At 44.0% G+C, this 23,382-nt stretch overlaps 1 protein-coding gene across 2 annotated transcripts in view; it reads right to left on the bottom strand.

Annotated features, from left to right (window-relative positions):
* Positions 1 to 402: 402 nt before the first annotated feature.
* HMGA1 (high mobility group AT-hook 1) overlaps positions 403 to 23,382 on the bottom strand; it is a 35,070-nt gene continuing 12,090 nt past the window's right edge. For both annotated transcript variants that reach the window (XM_077481415.1, XM_077481414.1), the window contains exons 3-6: positions 15,484 to 15,543; positions 14,727 to 14,816; positions 8,448 to 8,498; positions 403 to 2,468 (exon numbers count right to left, since the gene is read on the bottom strand). In XM_077481415.1, coding sequence (XP_077337541.1) covers positions 2,400 to 2,468; positions 8,448 to 8,498; positions 14,727 to 14,816; positions 15,484 to 15,543 — 270 coding nt within the window. In that variant the 3' untranslated portion in view covers positions 403 to 2,399. The remainder of the gene's footprint in view (positions 2,469 to 8,447; positions 8,499 to 14,726; positions 14,817 to 15,483; positions 15,544 to 23,382) is intronic.

Here is a 23,382-nt window from a genome sequence, read left to right as displayed (position 1 = left end):
TGAAAAACAGGCAGGGGAGCTTCACTCCATTAGGAATTAGCATTATTGGAATAGGGTGTAATTTCTACATCCACCACAAGATGGCGCCAGACTACCGAAAGATTTTAGAAGGCCACAAAGCCGCGGCCTCAATTACTGGCCAGCGCGGCCCGATGCAATTGCGCAGCGGAGTTCGGGGTCCAAATGGAGACGGGATACCCCAGCAGCGTTGCCCCAGTCGCCAGGACACGAATTCTAGGCGCAAATGCGACCAGGCACCCGGGGTTTGTCGAGCCCTGGTTTAAAGTATTAAAAACTCTAGCCCAGTGTGATTCTCATGTTCAGGACTGTAAAAGAGGCAGACCCCCATGTGAAAGGACAGCATGTAGCCGTAGAAATGCGATTAAAAACCAAAGACACGCATTACATTAAAACTGCAAACTTTATTGTCAATTCTAAGTAAAGAACCTAGTGCAGCGTTTCCATATCCAGATCTCAAGTGTTCATGCCCAAAAGGCTCTTAAAAAATACAGATGTCTTTAAAACAGTTGAGATTACTTCAATTTGAAAACACCGTCTTAAAACAAAATAAACTACATTGTATTTGAGGAAAGAGAAAAAAGAAATCACAGACTAATGAGTACGAGTATAACATTATTAATTTGAGACTGTCCTAACCAATTCTGTTTAAATCCTTTCCATTTCTACATTTACACTATTACTCTCACCAGCACAGCACTTTAACCTAGAATCTTGAGAATGAGGTGTGCCCAGGTACAAACTCCACTGCAAAACTGGCTTACTGAGGCATTGTACAGAAGTCTGAGGGTGTGGAATATATGAACCACATGTTTGCAACAGCATCAGTGCAAACCATGAACCCAAGGTAAAAATACAGCACCATTTACACATTAAGCATCAAAAGTTATCACAATATGTGACCACACTACACTTTCATAGACAATCCAGACACATTTGGTCACATCAACACTATATCTGGGTAGAGCCATCTGCAGCCTGAGTAAATATATAAATTGAGTAAACAGGGCTAACAAAAAAAAAAAAAAAAAAAAAAAAAGACTGGTAAATGAAGTTGCCAATTTTAAATCATACAGAGCCATTTATGACACAAGCATGGATACTTAATGGAGCAGTCTAGAAGATTGACGGCAATGTATTGCATGTAGTTAGTCCCAAAGAGGATCACGTTCCAAAAAAAAAAAAGGATTTGATGCCAGGCAACCAGTTGGACTTCAATGGAGGTCAGACCATTTTTAATCCTAAAACAGACTGTGGAAGCCACTCAGATGAGTGGTTAGAGGTGGTCTTCAAATTAAATATATCTAGTTCAATGAACCCATGACATGGATAACTTAAGACAACAGGAATCCATAAAAGTTGCTATGCATTACTACATTAGTACACAAGAATTCTAACTGAATATGTTAGCCAATTTTATACCATGTTCATGGAACAAGATCAGACTGCAACAGAAGGCTAAAGAAATTGGATCAGAAACAAGGATGGTAGCTTTTTTTTATTAAATGAAAACTTTCAAGTAATATCAGAAACAATGGCAAGTGTAATGTTTTAAAACGTGCTTTCAGTTCCTGACATTATGTGAATGGCATTAGAAGCAGTGGCAATTCAATGCTATGATAATATGACATTCACTGCTTTGAAGTTAGTGGACATATTTTTAGTCACATAACTCGAGGCATAATATACATGGGTCCAGAAGGAGTTTGCTTTTGGTACCACTGGTCTGGCATCAGTTTTCCAAGAGCTGCATCTCAAATGACAGGATAGATGTGTAATGACTTGTGAGTATGCAGTTTTTGCCAAGATGCCACGCTACAAAAAAATTACAGCAATGTTCATTTGTAATGCTCTTAAACCAATCACAAACAGTTACATTGAATTGTTTATCTTTATACTCAAGGCTTTCAAGTCTTTTTGGTGAAAATAAAGCCCCCCCAAAGTTTTGTGGTCCCCAAAAACTAATTAGATGCAATCTGGAAAGAAAAAAACAGACCTCAGTGCCATCAGTGGTGCAAAAATCTCACATTAATTGCAACAGCCACAAAGTGAATGAGTCATGGTTAAGGTCATTGAATATGCTTTCAATGTGCTGAGAATGTAATTTAGGTCTTGGCAATCATTAACCATCTATGAAGTAAAACAATGCTGGCAGTGAAGAGAAGGAAGGCATGAGTTCAAAAATATACTAGCACAGAAGTCTGTGGCAAAACTGCCAGCACTATTAATGACCTGAGTAATGCAGCAGGAGGCATAAGTTGTTCAGTCCTGTCAAGCAAGTTTTTTCCTTCAAAGACATAGTATACAAATGCATTTTTTCTTCACTATGAATGTGGGCTACAAAAGAACATCGAGGAACAAAGACAACATTGAAATTGAGGTCACTGGTCTTCTGATGACTCTGCGGTGCCCCCCTCTTCTTCCTCTTCCTCCTCATCCTCCTCCTCTTCCTGCAGGAAAGAATTTAAGCAAAATATTAGATAGACTTATAGGCCTGTGCTATTGAATTCTAACAGTAACAAATAAAACCTACAGATGTATACCAACATTAGCTCCCAAGATGCATTCCATCTGCTCAAGGGGCAATGAGCAAGCAACCATTATGCTTGCTAAATCAGTTTCTAGACCAGCCATCAAGAAGTTTTCAAAATAACTTAAAATTCAGTGGGCTTAAACAGCCTTTGGCCCGGCAGCCTAGATATTGTACATCTGAAAACACTTGAATTACATGTAGGGTTGCAGAGATACTTTTATTTTTTTATCAGCGAGTACGGATACCAATACCTTTGCGGTACGATTTGAGCTTTAACGTTAATAGGCTTGCATTGCAAATAATCGCATTCAATTTTAACAGGAAAGCAGTGCGATTCCTGCAAATAGAAAGCCAAAGCTGCTTGAAAAGCTCCAGGACACCTGTGGGTATAGGGCAGACTGCCTATAAATCTCCTCCAGGCCTGTGAGCACCTCCACCAGCTGTGGTTTCTCCCCCGCCCATCGGTGTGACGGACGCCAAACAGATTTAGATTTGACAAGATATGTACTTTAATGTGTTATTACATTAATACACTGCCCATTGCAGCACTAGATTGCACTTCCCTTTCTATACTGTGTTTACACACAGGAGTGCATGGGGGAAGATGGAATTAGATGCGATGTGTCGCAAAGAAAGCAAAAAAAGTATCGGTTTCGGGTAGGGAGAATTTACACGAGTACTAAAACTGCACGATTCTGCTTAAAATGAGAATCAATTTTTTTTTGCTTAGAATTTAGATCAAGATTCCCTCAATTCTCACGATGTAACATCTTTCACAAAATAAAATTGGGCTAACTATTTTTTTTTTAGTCATTGAAGTGTATTTCTTACCAAAATAGGATTTTCGTACTTACCGTAAAATACTTCTGAAGTTCACCGACACAGCGCCTTTATTCTTGACCATAGGGTCGTTACACCATTTTCAGGAGAGGACTAGGCAGAACATGTTAACATGTACAAAAACAGAACTTTCTAGTTCCGCCCAAGGGACAGTCCCTTCAGTAACAACCCCCCAGCCTGCTTCCTGCAGCCTCAGTACGTCAATGCAACAGTGCATTATAATCAGAGGTAACCATTTTCTTTAGGAATAATAAATAAGTGCAATTGCAACATTACACAGCTGCCTACAAAACTTTGCGGCCAAAACAGGCATCAGCCGATGCACTTTCGTCCACTTTGTAGAATTTTGTAAAACGTGTGAATGGACGACCACGCGCAAGTAGGCCTTACACACTTGAGTGACTGACGCTTGAAGTCGGAAAGGCCAAGAGGTTTAATTTGCCCTGATTGAATGGGCTGCGACAGGAAAGGGGGGCCCTTGCCCCTTCAAGGTGTAGGCCTACACCACAATAGGTCTGATCCACCTGGAAATGGTGGCTGACGAGACCGCTATACCTTTTTTCGGACCAGCTACTGAAAAACAATGAGTCCGACTTCCAAAAAGGAAGCCATGGCAGACAAATACACCCTTAGAGTCCGGACCACCTCCTTAGGATGTGTCGGTTTAGGACAAAGATGGTAAAACAATGTCTTCATTGATGTGGAATGCCAAAACCACCTTTGACAGAAAGAAGGTTCCAGACACAACACCACCTTATCCTTACGGATAACAAGACCACTTTCTGGGAAAGCGTCAGCAAGGGAATTTCTCTGACATTCTCAAACAGCGGTTTCTGAAGCGCCGATATGACCAGGTTCAGATCCCACGGGGGTAACTTGACACACCGAAGGAACTACATGTCAAACCCCCTGAACAGGGAAAAAAAAAAAAAGCTGAGCACCATTAAAGGACAAAATATCAAAGCCAACTTCTGGTCTACTCCTCGCTGTAGAAACAGCAGGATCCTGGAAATTGAATAGGTACTCGGACGCCATGCTCTCTGCTTAGAGATGTATGCCTTCCAGGTACGATGATATATCGTCAAAGAAGAATTTCCATGCTCTCAACATAGAAATCACAGAGTCAGATAGGCTCTGGTTCCTTAGCACCTGGCTCTCAACAGCCATGCCATTAAAACCAGTGATGGTAAAGCAGTATGGAGAATCAGACCTTGGGACAGAAGGTCTTCTCGCATTGGTAGTCGCCAGGGAGCGTCCACAACCAGGCATACTAGGTCAGTGTACCAAGGATAATCTGGGGCAATCAGAATTACTGGAATCACCGCGGTCTCCACTCTGCGAAGGAAAGGCATAGATCAGTCGGTACTGACCCCACGGAGCTGTCAGCACATCTGTCCAAGGATTTCTTATCCTGGATAGAAATCCCAGCACCTTCCAATTGAGACGGGAATCTAGGAGATCCACGTCTGGTGTGCTCCATCACAGGCACAGTAGCCTGAACACCTCCGGATGCAGCGCCCATTCTCCTGGGTCCAGCATCTGGCGACTTAGGCAGTCTGCCTGCCAGTTCTCCACTCAGGGGATGGAAATTGCCGCTCGGGCCAGTACATGTCGCCCTGCCCACTGACTGATGTGAGCAACCTCCCGTGCTGCAGCCAAGCTTGTTGCTCCTTGAGCGACATGCCACCACCGTGGCATTGTCTGACTGGATCCTGATCAGACGCCCTCGTAGTCATCGACTATGTGAAGAGGCAAAGCCTGATCGCTCGGAGTTAGAGCACATTGATCGGCAAACTTGGGTTCCTCACCTGACCAGAGACCCTGGGGGTTGACTGTACTCAGTACCTCAGTCCAGCCGGTCAGGCTGGTGTCTGTTGTGACCACAGTCCAATGCAGATGTAGGAAAGACCTCCCGGGCCGGAGCGCCAGGTACCTCAGCCACCAAAGCAGGGAGTCCCTGACTGGCTCACCCGACTCTTCCGATCCAGGCATAACAGATGTCCCATTTTGTCAATATCTCCTTCTGCAAGACTGGTGTGAAACCAGGTGTATGGTACCGCCTCGAGGGATGCCACCATGAGGCCCAGAACTCGCATGCAGAAACTCAGCGACAACCACTTGTGGTTCAGCAATAGTTTTTCCACGGCTCTGAGAGTCTGCAGTTTTGTCTGAAGGGAGGAAACTCTCGCTTCCATGGAGTCCAGCGGTAAGCCTAGGTACTCCAAGCGCTGAATCAGTATAAGCACCGACTTTAGGTTCAACAGTCACCAAAATTCCTGCAGGGTTTGCATGGCGATAGCCACATCCTCTTAATTCTGAGGCGCAATCTGCTCTCAGAAGGAGATTGTCCAGATAACCTACGATTGCAATCCCGCGTTGTCTCAACGTCAAAATTGGAGTCAATACCTTGTTAAGACTCGGGTGCTGAAACTAAGCCAAAAAGGGGAGCCACAAACTGGTAGTGGGCTTCCCCCGACTGCAATTTGCAGAACCCTCTGATGCCTGAGGCATATGGGTATGTGCAGGTGTCCAAAGACGCCAGGGAGTCCCCTTGATGGAGTGCAGTGACTACTGAGCGAACAGATTCCATTCTGAACCTCTGTACTTTCACAAAGCAATTGAGGCCATTAGGTCCAAGATTGGACGTACCCCTTCCTCTTTGGTAAACAGATCTGAGTAGAACCCCTGGAACCTTTCCGACTCCGGAACAGGCACCATCACCCTGCAGCGAAAAGGTCCCTTGCGGTCACCCCCATTCCTGTATATAAACGTATCGATTTAAGTCAGGTACGGAAACACCTTAGGTGTATGGGCTGGCTTATGGACCCAAAAAGGGACCACTACTGCTGCAGAAGGACCTGCTGTATCCGGATCTTCAGGGTATCACGCACAACTGTCATAGGTGCTCCAAATAGCGCTTTTCTTGTTAACATGGACAGAGACTCATCCCCACTGTCCTGGTAGGCATCATCTGAAATGACAGCAGGGGCCACCCAGTCTCAGTGGTGCCAGTCTGCACTGCCTCCACCCTGGCAACTAATTTTTTAGGACCACCGACAAGGCACTGCACTGTTAGCAGACGAGCCGGTTGCAGAGAGTTTGGGGGCGGGGGGAGAAACACCAGTTTCTGAAGCCGTGCTGACCCACCCTGTCTGCCACCTGTTGGGGACTTAGAACAGGTGTATAGTCTTACCCTCCTAGCTGCTGCAGGCTGAGGGGCCCCCACCGCAGGACTCCCCACCCTGACCAAGTTCTGCACCGTCAACTAGTTGTGCCCGTATCCTGTCTGTGCTACCAGGTGGCTAAGTGAAGAAACCGTGCTGTTCTGAGCCTCAGGGAACAGCGCTGAGCATAAAAACAGTGCTGGGTTACAACAAAATGGCAACCGGGCATCCAGTATAAAGGACACAATCACAGGGAAAATGGCTGCCAAACTACAGTAAAATGGTTCGTGACCATGGTTCCAAACATGGGTGCCAAACTGTACACAGGGACGGGGGGGGGGGGGGGGGGGGACGGGGGAGGGGAAGAAATGGCAGCAGAACAGCGCTATGGCAATCAGCATGTGCAGACCTCCAGCGGGGAGACAGACACCCAGCGCAGTCCCCCACCCAAGGTGAGAGCCCCCAGGGGACCACCATCTGACACAGCTCATGCAGAATCCCCCAGGGAGAGAAGACAGGGGCCCACAAATCGACCTCCCAGGGAATGCCCAGCTGCTTAGCCCCACCGAGGCAGGGAGAGCTGCACTTACCATCCAGACGAGCTGGGACATTCCATCACAGACCCACTCCTGAAGAGTACGGGGTGGCTGCTGGCCACAGCACACTGACTCACAACAGTAGCCCAGTCATGTGTGTGCCCCGGCTGCCCCGGAGCCTGAGGGGCATGTCCTGGCCAATCCAGCACGTAGCTATGGTCTGCACACGCTTGATGGCCAGGCTGGAGGGACTACAAGGATAAGGGTATACAGCCTGTCATCCAGCTGGCTGTTTATAGTAGATCACAGGATCTAATCTTGCGCAAAAGGCAAAAAAAAAATCCCAGGACAGATGGTCCCGCAGGGTTCCCAAGTCCATCTCCTTCACTAGGCAGAAAACAAAAACTGAGGTTGCAGGAAGCAGGCGGGGGGGGGGGGGGGGGGGTGTTACAGAAGGGACCACCCCTTGGGCGGAACTAGAAAGTTCTGTTTATGTATATGTTAACATGTTCTGCCTAATCTTCTGAAAGGTGGCGTAACAACCTTATGGTCAAGAATAATAGGAGCTGTGTCAGTCAGTGAACAAAAGAAAATTGCATTTGAAGGACCGCTAGGCAAATACAGTGACAAAAAAAAAAAAACTCTCACATTAAAAACTTGTCAGACTGCCTGGATTTTCTCTTTACATGCAGAAGTTTATCCCTTTGATCCCAGGAGGAAGAGTTACAATGTTTCACTTTAAAAACTTGGCAGACTGCCCTTTTTGACAGCCGAGTGAGCAGATAAGACTACTTGTTATGAAAGAATCAGCAAACTCTGCAATAGAGATTTGGGGGGGGGGGGGGGGGTGTTGAATCAAGATGACGATTTTTTTAACTATTAATTGTGCAGCTATAAAGAGTGCTTGTGCAAATACTAGTTAGTTATCAGCACCGATAGCAATGTCAGTAGAACCCTAATTACATGCAGATGAAATAAGCAAGGGAAGATGAGTGTTTAACATGGTGAGAAAGCACATAACAGGAATCATGAGAGCAGCACAGTAGAAAAGACATTTTACATCAGAAGAACAAAACCCTTACAGGAAAGATTACACTACTACAAATTTAGTGTACATGGCAATCTAAGCTCATTTATACAGCCATGTACATGTGGCTGCATGAAGCATACATGATGTATAAGCAGCGACAGATACACATTGCAACATATATACATCAATGCAACTTTAAAGACCAATATTCCAGCAAAGAAATAGTGTTAAACTATTTTGGTTGCTTTAGCCTCGGTTTACAATTCAGTTTTTAAATACCTACATTAATTCAGACTAAAATGAAGCTACAGTTATTTAGAACTTACTTGTTTCTTAGCAACTTTGTTCCTCCCACTGGTTTTCCCAACTTCAGGTTTCTAAAAAAAAAACAAAAAACAAACACGTGTTTTTAATCAGACGAGCAATTGAGAAACCAAATTATCAACACTAAATACCAACAATAAAGCCCAACTAAACAGTCTAAATTGGTTAAATACATTCCAGTTGCAACACAAAAAAGTGTGCAAAATCAGTTTTAAGAAGCTGCAATAGCCTTTGGAAAAAAGCCCCTCTCCTGCCGACATTGTTAAAATTAGAAATCTTTCCCACTGGAGGCAGTCTTTTGCTTTCCAAATCAACATGGAGTGTGACTTGTGAAAGCAGTGGTCTCTTTGTAAAGGTCTTACACACCCCATGCCAAGTCAGAACTCTAGCCCTGCAATTAGAGTAAGGCCAAGTTCACACTGGCATTAAGAAGGTGTTGGAAACCCTCATGGATTTTCACTTTAATGCATTCTATGCATTAAGGTGAATAACCTCCTTCGGTGCACCCCCCCCCCCCCCCCCACCCGTTTTACTTACACAACCCTTTGCTAGGAACTAGTACACCAGCTGTAGCTTGTGTCTCATGTCCTGATCAGATAGACTGATAGCAGCGCAGCCACTGGCTCCCGCTGTCAAATCCAAAGATGTGGGGCCGAGTCCTGCATTCTGTGAATGGCCACAGATACAGGACTCAGGAGCATTCCCACACAGGTGTCCACCATAGGAGAAAGCTTCTCCAACGTGGACACTCGATGCAGGGAGGAGCCAGGAGCACTTCTGAGGGACCCCTGAAGAGGATGTTCGGGGACACGCTGTGCAAAACAAACTGCACAGTGGAGGCAAGTATGACTTTTTAAAAGAAACAAAACTTTACAATGCCTTTAAGAAGCGTTGAAAATGCCCCTTAAATGCCTATGCAAATGATACAATGGGCAGCAGTGCTATTCACACCAACATGAAGCGTTAGTGTTGCATCACTTCAATTTTGAAGACTCGTGTTGAGTCAGGAGGCGTTGGAAGCCTCAGCGCCTCCCATTAAAGTCTATGGTAATGCTTGGGAAACAATTTGGCAGGCAGTTGCAGTGCATTAAGATATGTTCATTCCCTGTGGAGCGGTTTTAACACACCTTAACCCTCAAAGCGGCCTATAGTGCATTTAGGGAGCATTTTTAATGCTTGTAAAATGCCAGTCTAACGCCCATACTAAAGCTCATTAACGCAAGTCCAAGGCACACACTAATGATGTATAGGAGCGTTTAAGTGTTAGTAATTTAGTCGAGTGTAAACAAAGCCCCAAGGGTCCTTCTCGCCAGCTTGCTGGCAAGGCTTTCCTACTCGCACTTAAGCTGCTTTCTAAATAAATTAAACCAAAATTGAATCTTATTTTCCTTTATCCAGGTGCATCAAAAGAAATCTATGGTCACAGCATATACTCCTTCACATCAGCATTGTAATATTAATACAAATCATTTACCAGCCTGTCTGCTGGCCATCTCTTGCCACAACTTCCTGGATTCCCTGCATGCTTTGCAGCTCTCTTCCATTTAACTTTTGATTTGAACGGGCTACATATTGCATAGCACTTTGCTGCCTGCAAGGAGTGATGCTGTACTGACTCCACCTCTGAAACGCCTCCTCAGCACCTCTGTAGCTCAGAATACAGTTACAGTGCCTACTAATAGGGCATAGTATATGTCACAGAGCTCAACTTGGTGTGGGGATCACAGTTTACAAGCTTCAAGATAGCCTACTCTTGCTGTTCTGAACTAAAAATCTCAAAAATACAATGTGGAAATTGGCAAGATTTATTTTGACCATAGATCTGCTTTAAGGCTTAAAGCTGTATTAAAACCCCCAAAAAAGTGTTTTCACATTCTCAGATGTGGTGCAATTTTGTGTAATGACTCCAGCTAAAATTTTAAGCCAAGTCCCATCTGAAGTACAATTTTTTCCCCAAATTGAAAATGTGGTTGTCCAACAGGGACAGGTGTTGCTGGTTGATCACAAGGTGAAAATGGGGAACTAACCAAACAAAAATGCATGCAGCCATGATAAACTTTCCTATCTGCACCTTGTGATTTTCATCTGCATTGATCATGTAGTTCCACAGTGTCATTTATTGATCTGTACACACAGCCTATTGGGCTGAAACTAAACCTAAATTGTTAAAAATAGCGGTCAACTATTTTCACAAGAAATTAGTTGGTCAGCCAATTAGTTCTGCATACAGAATGTATGATTTATTTACATATCAGAAAATACAGTGCAGCACACATACAGCCCAGTACACTGTTCATGTCGGTAAATGGATTAGAACTTGTGAATGTGTGAGGAGCAATGCCTCATAGAACATGTAGTCCTGGGTTAGAGGTAAAAAAATTCACAATTCTAAAATAAGCAGAAGTTTCTTTGCTATAGGGGCACTCAATACTATACTTTGTGGCTTGCTATAGGGGCTCTCTGAAGGCAGGAGCCAGAACCCCCGGTGGGGGGCCAGCCCAGAAGAAAAATCAGGGCTGCTGTGTGCAAAACCATTGCAAAGCAACAAAGTGACTTTTTAAACCACAAAAACTCATCCTTTAGTACTACGATATAAAAAGTTTTATATTCCCTCCACATCGCTTCATGTCCGACTCCTAGTTAAAAAATCCTGTATATTCTACGTCAGGATATAAAAATTCTATCTACACAGTATCTCACAAGAGTATACCCATCACATTTTTGTAAATATATCTTTTCAAGTTACAACACTGAAGTAATAACACGTTGCTACAATATAAAGTAGTGAGTACAGCTTGAACGTAAACTTGCTGCCCCCTCAAAGCCATTAAGGTCTAAACTTCTGGCAAACAAGAGTATGCTCCCAAGTGAAAGTGTTCAAATTGGGCCCAATTAGCCATTTTTCCTCCCTGGTGTCATGTGACTCAGTTACAAGGTCTTGGGTGTGAATGGGGAGCAGGTGTGCTAAAATTTGGAGTCATACTGGTAACTGGAAGTTCAACATGGCAGCTCATAGCAAAGAATGGGAAAAAAAAATAAAAAAAAATAAAGTTGCTCTACATAAAGATGGCCTAGGCTATAAGATTGCCAATACCCTGAAATTGAGCTTCAGCACAGTGGCCAAGACCATAGAGCAGTTTAACATCACAGGTTCCACTCAAAACAGGCCCTAGTCAAGTGTGTGGCGGCAACCAGGTAAGGCGTACAAAGACAAGCATGTCTTGACTGCAATCAAGCACGGTGGGAGTGTCATGGCCTGTGGCTGAATGAGTGCTGCCGGCACTGGGGAGCTACAATTCATGGTTTCCTCAATGAACGCCAACATGTACTGTGACATACTGAAGCAGAGCATGAGCTCCTCCCTTCAGAGACTGGGCAGCATTCCAACATAACCCCAAAATTAAAGTTCATGCGTGTATAAAGGCAGGCATCCCAATATTTTTGGTAATAGTGTATATTTTGTTATTCTCAGAGTAGATTAGATATTTTGTTCCAACCATACAGAGGGATATTTATATTTACTACTGCATATTGATATTCAAGAATAAATTTAATTTTTTCTTGGGCTTGCATTTGGCACCCCACATTGCTTTTTTAGGTTTTATTTTAGTGATCACATGTCGTAATTATGTTATGGTTTTTATGACCTTTTCTAAATAAACCCAATGGTTACTGTCTGACCGGCACCATTTGGAGCCTTTTTTTTTTCCCTCTTTTTTTTGCTGAACATCCACTGCATTTGGGGTGGCACCCCAATGCGAACAATTGGACCCTGCCGTCCCGAGAGACGCATGTTACTGCCTCTAACACTGGAAGTCCATGTAATCCGGAGACAGCTGAGTGACTCACGTGGACTACTATCAACTCACAATATCCAATTGGCATCACTTTGGACTACAAGCGCAGTTGACTCAACCGTCATATGACAGATTAGTCCACTTTCTCTGGTAAGAGTATTTAATTATTCCTTTTGAAGTTACTTCAGACAAGCCGTCATTTCCAGTCCACCTGAATTGTGGGTTATCTGATTCTCCCAGTGGGAAGACCAACATTGATACTTGTCTACTACTCAACACATGTGGACTATTTTTACTGGGACTCACATTTCAGTCACTGATACTTACCAGTATTTGTGCGATCCTATACATATGTTGTATATTGAGCGACCTAATATTTGTATTTTCATTAACTTATTTTTATTTTGTCATTTGTATGTGGTACAGTACTAGTTTCATTACTGAAACTTCCTCATATCCAATTTTCTTATTCACCTATCTAGTGCTACACTATGTTACCCCCAAGAATACATTTTAAACTTTGCATATTAACTAGAATTACACACCACACTGAGGCTTTTAATTAAAGGGAAACAATCGGCCTAATCGATTATGAAAATACTAGTTGCAGCCCTACAGCCTATAGTAAAAAGTAAATTTTCATATTCCAGTGCAAGACACTTGTCTGTTGAAACACAAGGCTTGATAATGCACAGGTTAAAGCATGACCTCTGTCTGACACCTGTGAGAAACTATCCCACAATCTTAGTCTATTGGTCGTGCAGGTGAGGGCTTGTAATTCATCTGATGAATGCAGAGCAACTGAGCGTGCGCCATTCATCACATTTGCTCCCCCACATTTGTAATGCAACAAAGGAAATATCAAGGCATGCATTGGATGCAAGGTGACCTGGAAAATGTTGCCTGACCCTTTAGTTTCTAGAAACAAGACAGATTAATGAATTCATGGTCATAGGTGAATCGATCAGTCATGACACATATTGAAGCCACATCATAAAGGAAAACATCAGGATCACCACTACACTAACTTCTAGTAAGATAACAAAAACCATTGTGAATGTTTACAATGCCTTTGACCAGATCCAGTCTGTCCCACGTACATATACAGAAGCAGGGCGACTGGCTGCACAAAGTGACGTACAAGTACGTGGCACACGCCTCTGCGTTAGGGGATGGTACCCTAAACCTAAGGTTTAACCCTTTCACTCCATCAGCATATAGTGTACAGATTTTGTTTTTGATCACAACTAGTGTCACATGTGATGCTAGTTAGTGTAAATGTCCGTTTAGGTGTTAGTGCTACTGGCAATCAAAGGGTTAAAATCTGATGCTCTTGGTTTGTCACCAACACATACACCTCCCTCACTAGAAAAGTGTCTGAATGGATCAATATCTGATCTATACCAGCGTCCCCAGTAGCATAGTGTTCCCAAAAACACAGCATTAGCAGATCAGCTTTGACACCTGCCAGCACGTGTTTAGCCCATCCGCCCAGCCCACCGAAGTACAGTATTAGAAGATCACTGTCACAAAACACATCACACAAAACCACAGCATTTAGCAGTCAGGCCTGATCCCTGCTAGCGCTAGCAGTTAATTTTTTGTAGCAGTTCAAATAGTTCTGACAACCAGGTGCTCTTTTACCTGTGAGTCGCATTAGTTACCTATACATTTATTGGCCATAATTGTAAACCAAAAAGGTACGCTAGTGAAGAGGCCGAAAGGATGCCAAGCATGACAGATGAGAGGGGGGGGGTACTCACTGTCAGATTCAGTCTGTGAAACTGTAGAGAGCGGCACTCCAACAGATAGCAGGGACCACTACTCCACCAGAGCCAAGGTCAGGCATACTTGACCCTGTTCTACTGATACAGTAGCGCGTAAGTACTAGCGCCGCTCAACCTTTTGTTGAACTGGCAAGCTCCAGTGGCCTAGTACACCCTTGGTTGTAGACAAACCAGCACTGCAGTATAATTTGGCGACATGGCAAGTCCCATAAGTGCTGTTCAAGCTGGTGTGGTGGCTAACAGAAGTAGTGCCCCATGGCCTGTCATTAGGGGGGTTAATCTTTCTGGGGCTGAAAAGGTTAAAGAGGAATTTAGTGCGCATTTAGTGCGCATGCGCCGTAGACAGCGGTGCCCATTTTCGGGCAAATATCTCCTAAACCATATAGGTTTAGGAGATATTGCTTGGACCTACAGGTAAGCCTTAATCTAGGCTTACCTGTAGGTCAAAGTGGTTTGAAGGGGTTTACTTCCTCTTTAAGGATTTGCAGAATATTACATTTTTGGATTAGGGTTTAAATAGCCCTTGAAGCCAAAATCAATCCACAATTCCTTAAGAGTTCAAATATAGTCATGCAAGCCCTACGCTACCAGTAGGGATTAAACTATATGAGCATAACCAGCAAAAAAGGTGACAAAACAAACAGATGAAAAAAAAAAAAAAAATAGATAGCATTAACTTGCGACATGTAGCACTCACCTTAGTATTTGAGGTTTCTTTGCGGCCCTTCTTTGTACTGCCTTTAGGGCGACCACGTGGACGTTTTGTGGTGGGAGAACCACTTGGCTCCTGCACAGAAGACATTGAAAAGTCCAATGGTTAAATCCAAAGTTCAATTTGCCTTACAAAAAAGGAGATTTGAAGTTCCAATACTGAAATCTGCCTAGCCAGCATAAAAAAATAAAAATAAAAACCACAAAAGAATATTCACTTTAGATTTGCAAAAATGGGAAAATGCCTAATTCCCAATGCAAATGTATACACAAGTTTGACACAGAAAGCCAAATTAAAGTTTTTGGTACTAAAATAAGGTACTAGTGTCAGACATTACCATTGCAGTCAGGTTTATGTGAAAAGCAACACAAGGCAGTTTTACTAAAAGGTTAGAAACTACAAAAAAAAAAAAAAATTAATTTTGCTTGTTCACCTCAATTATGAAAATAAAGTTTAAATCTGCTTATATTCAAAAGTAAACTGTAAAACCATTTTAAAAGTGGAGAATCCCTACTTTAGTAAAGCTGCCTTAAAGTAGCAGCCAAAAGTTACTGTTCTTTGTGGATGAGTTTATAGGAAGTTGACACCAATGTGCCATGATAAACATTTTGAACCTCTTAGATAGCATACAATAAAGTAAAAAAAATGGCCACAAATTCCATTTAAAAAGAAAGCCTAGAAAACGATATAACATTAGTAATACCTCTGGAATAGTCAGTTATGTTATTTTAAATGTACTCACTTTTGCATTAGTTTGTGCTTGGGAAGGAGAGGTTGACCTTGCTGGTTGGCTTGAGGCTTCCTTAACACAAAAAAAAATATTTATAGACAAAAAGGGTTACCATAGGTTTGATAGCTCATACACCAGGCTTGACAGTCACGCATAATGTAAAATTAATAATGTTCTGACCTCTCTTGATTAGCCATTGATGCTCACAGCCAACTCCGCTACTTTAACCACTTCCTTACTGGGCACTTAAACACCGCCCCCCCCCCATCCCCCCCTCCCGTCCAGACCAATTTTCAGCACCGTCACTCTTTGAATGACAATTGCGGTCATACAACACTGTACTTAGAGCTCTTTTGGTGGTATTTGATCACCTGTGTGAAACCCCAAAACACTGAGCTTTTGTTTACACATGTGATCAGCTGTCATTGGCTGCCAGATGATCACGTGATAAGGGGCTGGGATCGGCCCTTTACGTGGATCGGTGATCACAGTGCATGGGGAGCGTGCAAAGGGGAGGACATCCTACCGGAAACACAGGTCCACGCTCTAGCAGTCCTTTGGCTATAGCACGGACATCAAATGGTTAAACCAATACACACACGTTTATAGCCAGCCCAGGGGTTGGCATCTGCCCCAAATCATTCTCAAAGCAAAGTAATGAAAAACTTGACTTTTGTGAATGTCACAGTAGAGGAAGGGGGCGGAGACCACAGAAGCTAGTGTCAATCGTGGCCCCCGTTCTGAAACAGTGAGGAGCCAGAGCTGGGTTCCAAGTTGCTGCATTTTCTGGGTTTAGGTAAATTTAAGCTTGGAGATTAGTTAAAATTCCAAATTTGGCACAGTTGCAAGCAGCTTTATCAAGTGTATAAAGAAAATAAAAAAATCCCCCACACACAGACTCCCAGAAACTATTTGAATCTTTCAGGACAGCACCTAGGAGTGTGACTCCACCCATTTCCCCAGAAAACTTTAAAGTCACCACTTTAAAGACCAGACACTTGCACCATGTTTTCAGTTGCTGAAGTTACAAACAAAACAGCAATAATATACATCAACATAGGTCAAGGGAGGGTCATAGGTGCTGTCCTGAAAGTCCTAGAAATACCGTTACATCCAACTAAAGGTTTTCCCAAATAGTCTTTTAGGACAGCACCTGGAGATACTTACTTTAGGATGGGACCACCACCTGCAGGACTTGCCTGCTGAATGATTGCGTGGCAGCTGAGAGCAAATTCATCTAGCAGCTGGTGAAAGTGGAGAAACTTATCCACGTGGCTGCTTTGCAGATTTGTCCTGATGAAGCACTGGCTCGTTCTGCCCAGGATGTTGCCACAGCACAGGTTGAATGGGCCACTACCCCTGCAGGAGGTTCTACTTCCGAGTCCCTACAAGATCCTTTGATGGCCATTTAATAGACAAGGACTGCAGCTCGCTGGCCCTTCTAGCTGAACTGCCTGCCACTAAGCTAGTTTTAAAGAACAATCTTTAATCATAGCATCCTCTGGTGGTTCAAAAGGGCTTTTAGTCAGACCTTGTAAACCACTGGCAAATCAGACCACTGGGGGGGGGGGGGGGGAAGCAGCCACCAGAATCTTTAAAGTACTGGCCGCTAGACCCTTTTCCATTCCGTCAAGCAGGAACGCGAGGACGGAAGTGACCTCCTGTGCACCAGGAGTTGAAACATTTCCACATTTTGAAATAAATGGCCGTGACTTTTCCTGCTATCTAGCAGGGTCAAAATAAACTTGGACAAACCCCATTTCTTCAGGATTTTCTGCTCAATATCCAGGCTGCCAGCCCAAGATACCCTACATTGAAATAAAGGAGGGGGTCCCTGGTCCTCTTGCAATGGTAGAAACCAGTGGAGTCCCACTGCCAACTTAAGTAGGGTCTAGAACCATGCCCTTGGGCCAAAGGGCTACTTGAATCAAGCTTGTGGATTCCTTCGGCAAAAATAAAAATAAAAGGGGGGGGGGGGGGGGAAGTGGAAGATTTCTTGGACCCCTTGTTTGTCCAAGATCCTTGGGCAATCTGACCCTCTAGATATGCGCCCTGGGCTTGCATCCATTGTTAACCTCTTCTGCCAGAAATGTCCAGAACAGGCCCCCCTTTTTAAAATGTCTGCCTCCACCACAATTTCCTCTTGAATCGAAAAGGGAATCATGATATGTTTCTCTAATGACTCCCCGTAAACCACTTCTGCAGAATTGCTTGGCGGAAATTCATTGAATGGATGTGTGCCCACTGAAAGCAAGGCTGTAAGAAGGCCCAGGGTTGACATTGTCCCCCGAATCGCAATTGGCAAGCTTGTCTGGACTTTTTTCCTCTAGGAGAAAAAGGTCTTGCACAGAATCAATGGTCTAACCTATGAATTTTATGTGGGAAAGGACCAGGTTCGACTCCTCACTGCTCAGAAGCCAGCACAAAAGATCCTTTGAGTTGGCAAACACGAGGCGATCATCCAGGTAGGGTACAATTGAAATCCCCCCCCATCCTGAGTGGTGCCAAGGCCTCTGCAATAATTATTAAGGTGTCATATAGCGCCAACAGTTTGCGCAGCGCTTTACAACATGAGGGCAGACCTTACAGCTACATTACAATTCGGTACAAGAGGAACCAGAGGGCCCTGCTCGTTAGAGCTTACAATATAAAAAAGGAAAGGTCAATTGATACAAAAGGTAATAGCTCAGTTTTAGATTACGTTTGAGGAAGTGGTTTCGACATCCAGGCTGATATGTCTGTTAGTAGATCAGTGATGCGTGAGGAGATTGATGAGGTGAGCTGAGAGGCAGAGAGATAGATTTGGGCATCATCGGCATATAAAATAGTAGTGAAAGCCACGGGGAGGATGTGTAGATAGAGAATTGTAGAGGTCCAAGGACAGAACCTTGGGGGACCCAAAACGGAAAGGGAAGTTGAAGAGGAAGTGGCGTTGTAGGTGACACTGAAGGTGCGATAACATAGGCAAGATTCAAACTAACGGAGAGTGCAGTCTTGGAGACCAAGCAAATTGAGTTTGAGGAAGAGGGGGTGGTCAACTGTATCAAAGGCAGCAGAAAGGTCCAAGAGTAAGAGTATGGAATAATGACTGTTGGTTTTGGCTGTTAGTAAGTAGTTTGAAGGCAGTTTCAGTGGAGTGCTGTGGACGAAACCTGGACTGAAGGGGGATCAAGGTTATTCTCAATGAGGTGGTCACTCAGTTGTAGACTAAACGTTCAAGGAGTTTAGAGGCAAAAAGGGAGTAAAGAGATGGGTCTTAAGTTGTTAAGTTTGGTGGGGTCTGAGGCTTTTTTGGTAAGGGAGTAACTAGTGCATGTTTTTAATCTTTGTGAAGATCCTTGAAGAGGACAGTCCAAATGGAAGGGCTCTGATTTGCAGATGCGACACTAACCCAAACACCATCTTGACCACCAAATACAAATACCTTTGACGCTGGTGCTATGGGGAGATGTAGATGTGCATCTACATCTATCAGAGCCGAGGACAAGGCACAAAGGACATGTGGAATCAAGACCTGGGGCAAGGAAGACCACCTTACATGTGGGGGCTGCGAGTATAAAAGGGGAGCCAGAGCACGGTACAGGCATGATCAGTGGGGGGGCGGGGTGGTGCCAGATGCTCTAGCTACACCCCTGTCCCGCAGTAAGAAGTTTCCTTACTGAAAATAAATCTTATCCATTCAGGGCTTGTACTGGTCTACTAGGGATGAAGATCTTGTGGACATTCTCATGGATTTTGCAGGAGGTGTGCCATGCAATCCAACCGCCTTTTATAAAACTGGCAAAGTGTCAGATCTTTGCAGGAGGTCCCCACCTCAATATGGCTCGTTTACTGCTCTGAATAACTGGTTACTATAGTGGAAGCCACTGCCAGTCTGGGTTTAGCAAGCGTCGAGTCCCAGACCTTTAACAGTTAATCACCTCTTATCCATGGTGGCCTTCAGGACCAACCTGACCTCTCAGGGCAGAGAGGGGCGAGTACAGGATGGAGATTAACCCCCACTGCTAGGCTGTGCAGCCGGACACTTATCCAGATAAGATCTGAATGACTGAGAAGTGTCCGCCATCTCATTCCAGAAAGAACTGAGCAACTCATTGGGCTGGGTGACAGGCCACAGAGAACATATTCTGACTAAACGGCTATACAGGCCCTACATAATGCCTTGGTTAAAGCATACCCAAGCATGGCCTTGCAGAAAGAACTATTTTTTTGGGGGGGGGGCTTAGCTTTTCCTGGGCCTTTGTCTGAAATACACCAAGCCCCCAACAGACCATATAAACATACAACACATCAGGGCCTCCCTCCCCCACAGCCCAACTAGGCACAGAGTGACAAACCCCACACCAATCCCCATCCTGATCTCTCCCTAGTGCAGTAATCTCCGGAGTGTGATGCAGGCGCCCCCCCCCCCCCCCCAGGGGAGGAAGAGGAGAGGGAATCCCCACGTGGCTCAAAGTGAAGTTTGAGACCTCAGCCCCTGCTTACTTGGACCTGGCTGGTGTTAATGGATCTTGTTTCCGCCACCAGCTCCTATGGATCTCTCTCCGCAGAGGCTCAGACAACCAGCTGCTTTTTATTCAAAAGTCCATTCACCACTGCGAGGATGGAAACCACCACCTGGGACCACCTCCTCTGCGTTCCAGCGGCCAGAACCAGCTGCACACCGCAGGATGTCCCGCCCTAGACGGAAGGGACATCACTCGCCACTCGGTGATTGGGGGTGCTGGGATTGGCCTGAAAATAGAAACCACCACAAGTATAACCTTCAACTCCCCCCACCCAACTGGAGAGAGCATAGCACATCCCTGGTTTCCAACATGGCAGAGGCAACACTACAACTGAAGCAATGGTGGAAGTGTCTTTAAAGTGGTGCCTGCAGTATTTCTGGGGAAAATGGGTGGACCTATGCCCTCTCCAGGTGCTGTTCTGATAGATGGGGGAAAACAAAATAAAAAATAAATTTACACAGCAATTTAATTTTAGGACACACAAATGCAATATATTACCTTTTCTGATAAAAGATGTTGCGCCGAGTAGAGAGCCAATATTGCGCAAGCCCACAAAATGATGTGCTTGATGCCCAAAATTTTCCATAGGCAATTTAAAAAAGTGTTAACTGGGAATTGCCCAGTTATTGCTTTCCCTCCAGTGCACATGGCGATATGCAACATGTAGCACAATCAATAGTTTCATATGTACTGTACATGGGACAGACAATGCTCAATTGGGGGGGGGGGAAGATGCGCTTTATTAGTGACACAATGGAAGTTTCTTCTGTGTAGATTCTAGCTAGGCTTAACAGGTTCTGGGCTCTCCAGTGGACTGCAGAGCCAAAGAGACATGGCTGAACAGTCAAAATTAACATCAGTGCGTGGAAGAAATTAGTAACTGTATAGGATTGCTTCCACACGACTTGTCAGATTTACACATACTCCTGGCTGCAGGAATAAGTAAAATTTAGGTTAGTGGTTATGATGCGATTAGATGTGGGGCACCATATTATGCAAATCCATCCAAATTAAGGTGTGGTTCTTGTAGAATGGATCTTATCAGGTGGGCTGGACCTGTGTCTCCTTTGCCATGATATAGATTATATATCCATCTATTCTATATCTTTTTGGGAATTAGGATTTTTTATAAACACACAAGGATTAGCAAATATATTCTCATGTAAAGATAGTCCTGATGTTCTAACCATGCAATGTGTGTAGCTGTATATATGCCTCCTTATATTTCATCATTTGGCATCTACTAGTGGGACTTCCTATTCTGTAAATATATTCAATATTTCCACCTCAAGATATTTGATGAATAGCCTTCATATATGGCGATATCCTGAACTTTATGTGCATACTTCTATATAGATATTGATTTGGTTGTAAACTTTGGAATCCCTTGCGCTCACTTCTGGATGGTGGGAGATTTTAGGAGGTTCCACTGTACACTGTTTCACACAGATTATAATTTTAAGGCTCAAGATGGATTGTGATTGTAATGATGTACATATGCATTTGCGAATTGCTTGAAACATTTTTCATGTGGACTTTTAAATCTGTCAATAAGAATGATGTATTATCGCTATACATATTATGTAACAGACATTGTCATATGCGCTTTTAAAAGATATAGATCTATCAAGTTTGAATATTGGAATTACCACACTTTATATATACACTGTATGCCACGAAAAAGACTTGACGCATTTGTTTTATCTACCAAATTGAATGTGGGCACATATGCATAGTAACTGTCCTTTTGCAGTTCATTCTCCAAAGAAGGGATTTACGTAGAGGAAGACCAACGAAAAATGTATTCACCTGGGAGAGAAGTCTCATGTCTTGGGTTGTTATGCATATGGAGAGAGGATCTGCAATACCTTGTATTTTAGGGGTCATTTTACAAATGAAGTCAAATGGTTGCTGGTATCTCCATAGATCCATAGGGGCAGCCCAAATGAGCATCCGTTTCAAGGAGCAGTAACTTGGCACAAGTGGTACTCCCATCTATACCCGACCTCAAAAACACACAAGTTCTCACCAGTTTTACCCAGGGGGAGGTCCTGTAATGGAACTAGGGCCAAGTCACCATTTACATGCCATCTGTCCCAGATAGTCAAAGTTGGTAATATGAGTGGAGATGTCCAGATGTGCAGCTGGAACCCACTTTGCATCAGCAAGACCTCGACCGGCCATAGTCCTTTCTAAGAGCACCCACAGTTTCAGCAGAATTCTGTTGCCAATTCACGGTTTGAACCAAAGACACACAAAAGAAAAAAACGCTCTATTGTAAGGCGACACCAGGGAGGCCTAAACCACTCTCCACCTTCTGTCTACATAACATTCTGCATGCCAATCTGGGATTCTTTTTCCCCAAGCATGGGAGAATAGTCATGTTCAAGGGTCTGCATTCACTCAGTTAAGGGTTCCATAGTTGAGGTTATAGCTCCATTTTGGCCAAGATCTCCTTTTTAAAACAAATGCACTTTTTTGCAGGAAGTGCAATGAACTACCAAAGCACTCACCAGAATCAGTTCAAGAACTACAAGTCATCAGCTGCAATGGAAAGGGGGGGGGGGGGGAGTAATAAAGGGGGAGAAGCTGTAAATGCTGAAAAAGATTATGTGTGCCACCCTAAAAACTTGTGAACACGCAACATCCTTCCAGGGGGGAACTTCTATTCTGGTTGAATTTGGATCACCATGTATATAAAAGTGACTGCAATCACTAGGCAAATGGGTAGAAATGGTGCAGGAAAAAGGCTAATGCCCTTGAAACTTTGTGCTCCCATGGTCCCTGTCAGAAAGGACTTATATCCTCCATCTACAGTATCCTTCACAATTCAACCTCGCCCACCGCAGAAACGCATCTCTATACGAGGAGATGGGCCGCAATTTTACCAACTCCCTTAACTATTTTTCAATGGCAGGATATCTGGACTTCTACTTCTAAAGTTTCTAGATGTGTGGAGCAGAGAGAGACGGCTTATAAGATACTAATGTTTTGGTACAAAACCCCTGAAATGTTACATAAATACGATCACACCATATCTAAGCTGTGTTGGAGGTGCTTACGAAATGAGGGCACCCATTACCATATCTTCTGGAGCTGCCCTTTGCTTGTACCTTTTTGGTCTATGGTCCGTTCTCTGCTCCAATCTGTTTTGGAGATAGATGTTCCGTTAGACCCTAGACATTACTTGTTAGGCTTGCCTATTGCGGCGCTATCTAAACATGCCAAGAAACTGACAGCTTATATCCTCCTGGCTGCTAAGAGAGTGATTCCTGCTCTTTGGTTGTCCCCTTGCCCTCCATCCCATCCACAGCTAATTTCCGCCATTGCGTATATACGCAGGATGGAACATATGACTGCGCTAGTACAAGACTCCCTACCCAAGTTTTCTAAAATATGGGAC

The sequence above is a fragment of the Lithobates pipiens genome, unplaced genomic scaffold, assembly GCF_037356315.1.
Source record: "Lithobates pipiens isolate NorthernLeopardFrog02 unplaced genomic scaffold, aLitPip1_a1.2 Scaffold_16, whole genome shotgun sequence".
NCBI classification, from domain to species: Eukaryota; Metazoa; Chordata; class Amphibia; order Anura; family Ranidae; genus Lithobates; species Lithobates pipiens.
Note: the sequence above shows the minus strand (reverse complement) of the source record. Positions and strands in the feature narration are given on the sequence as shown.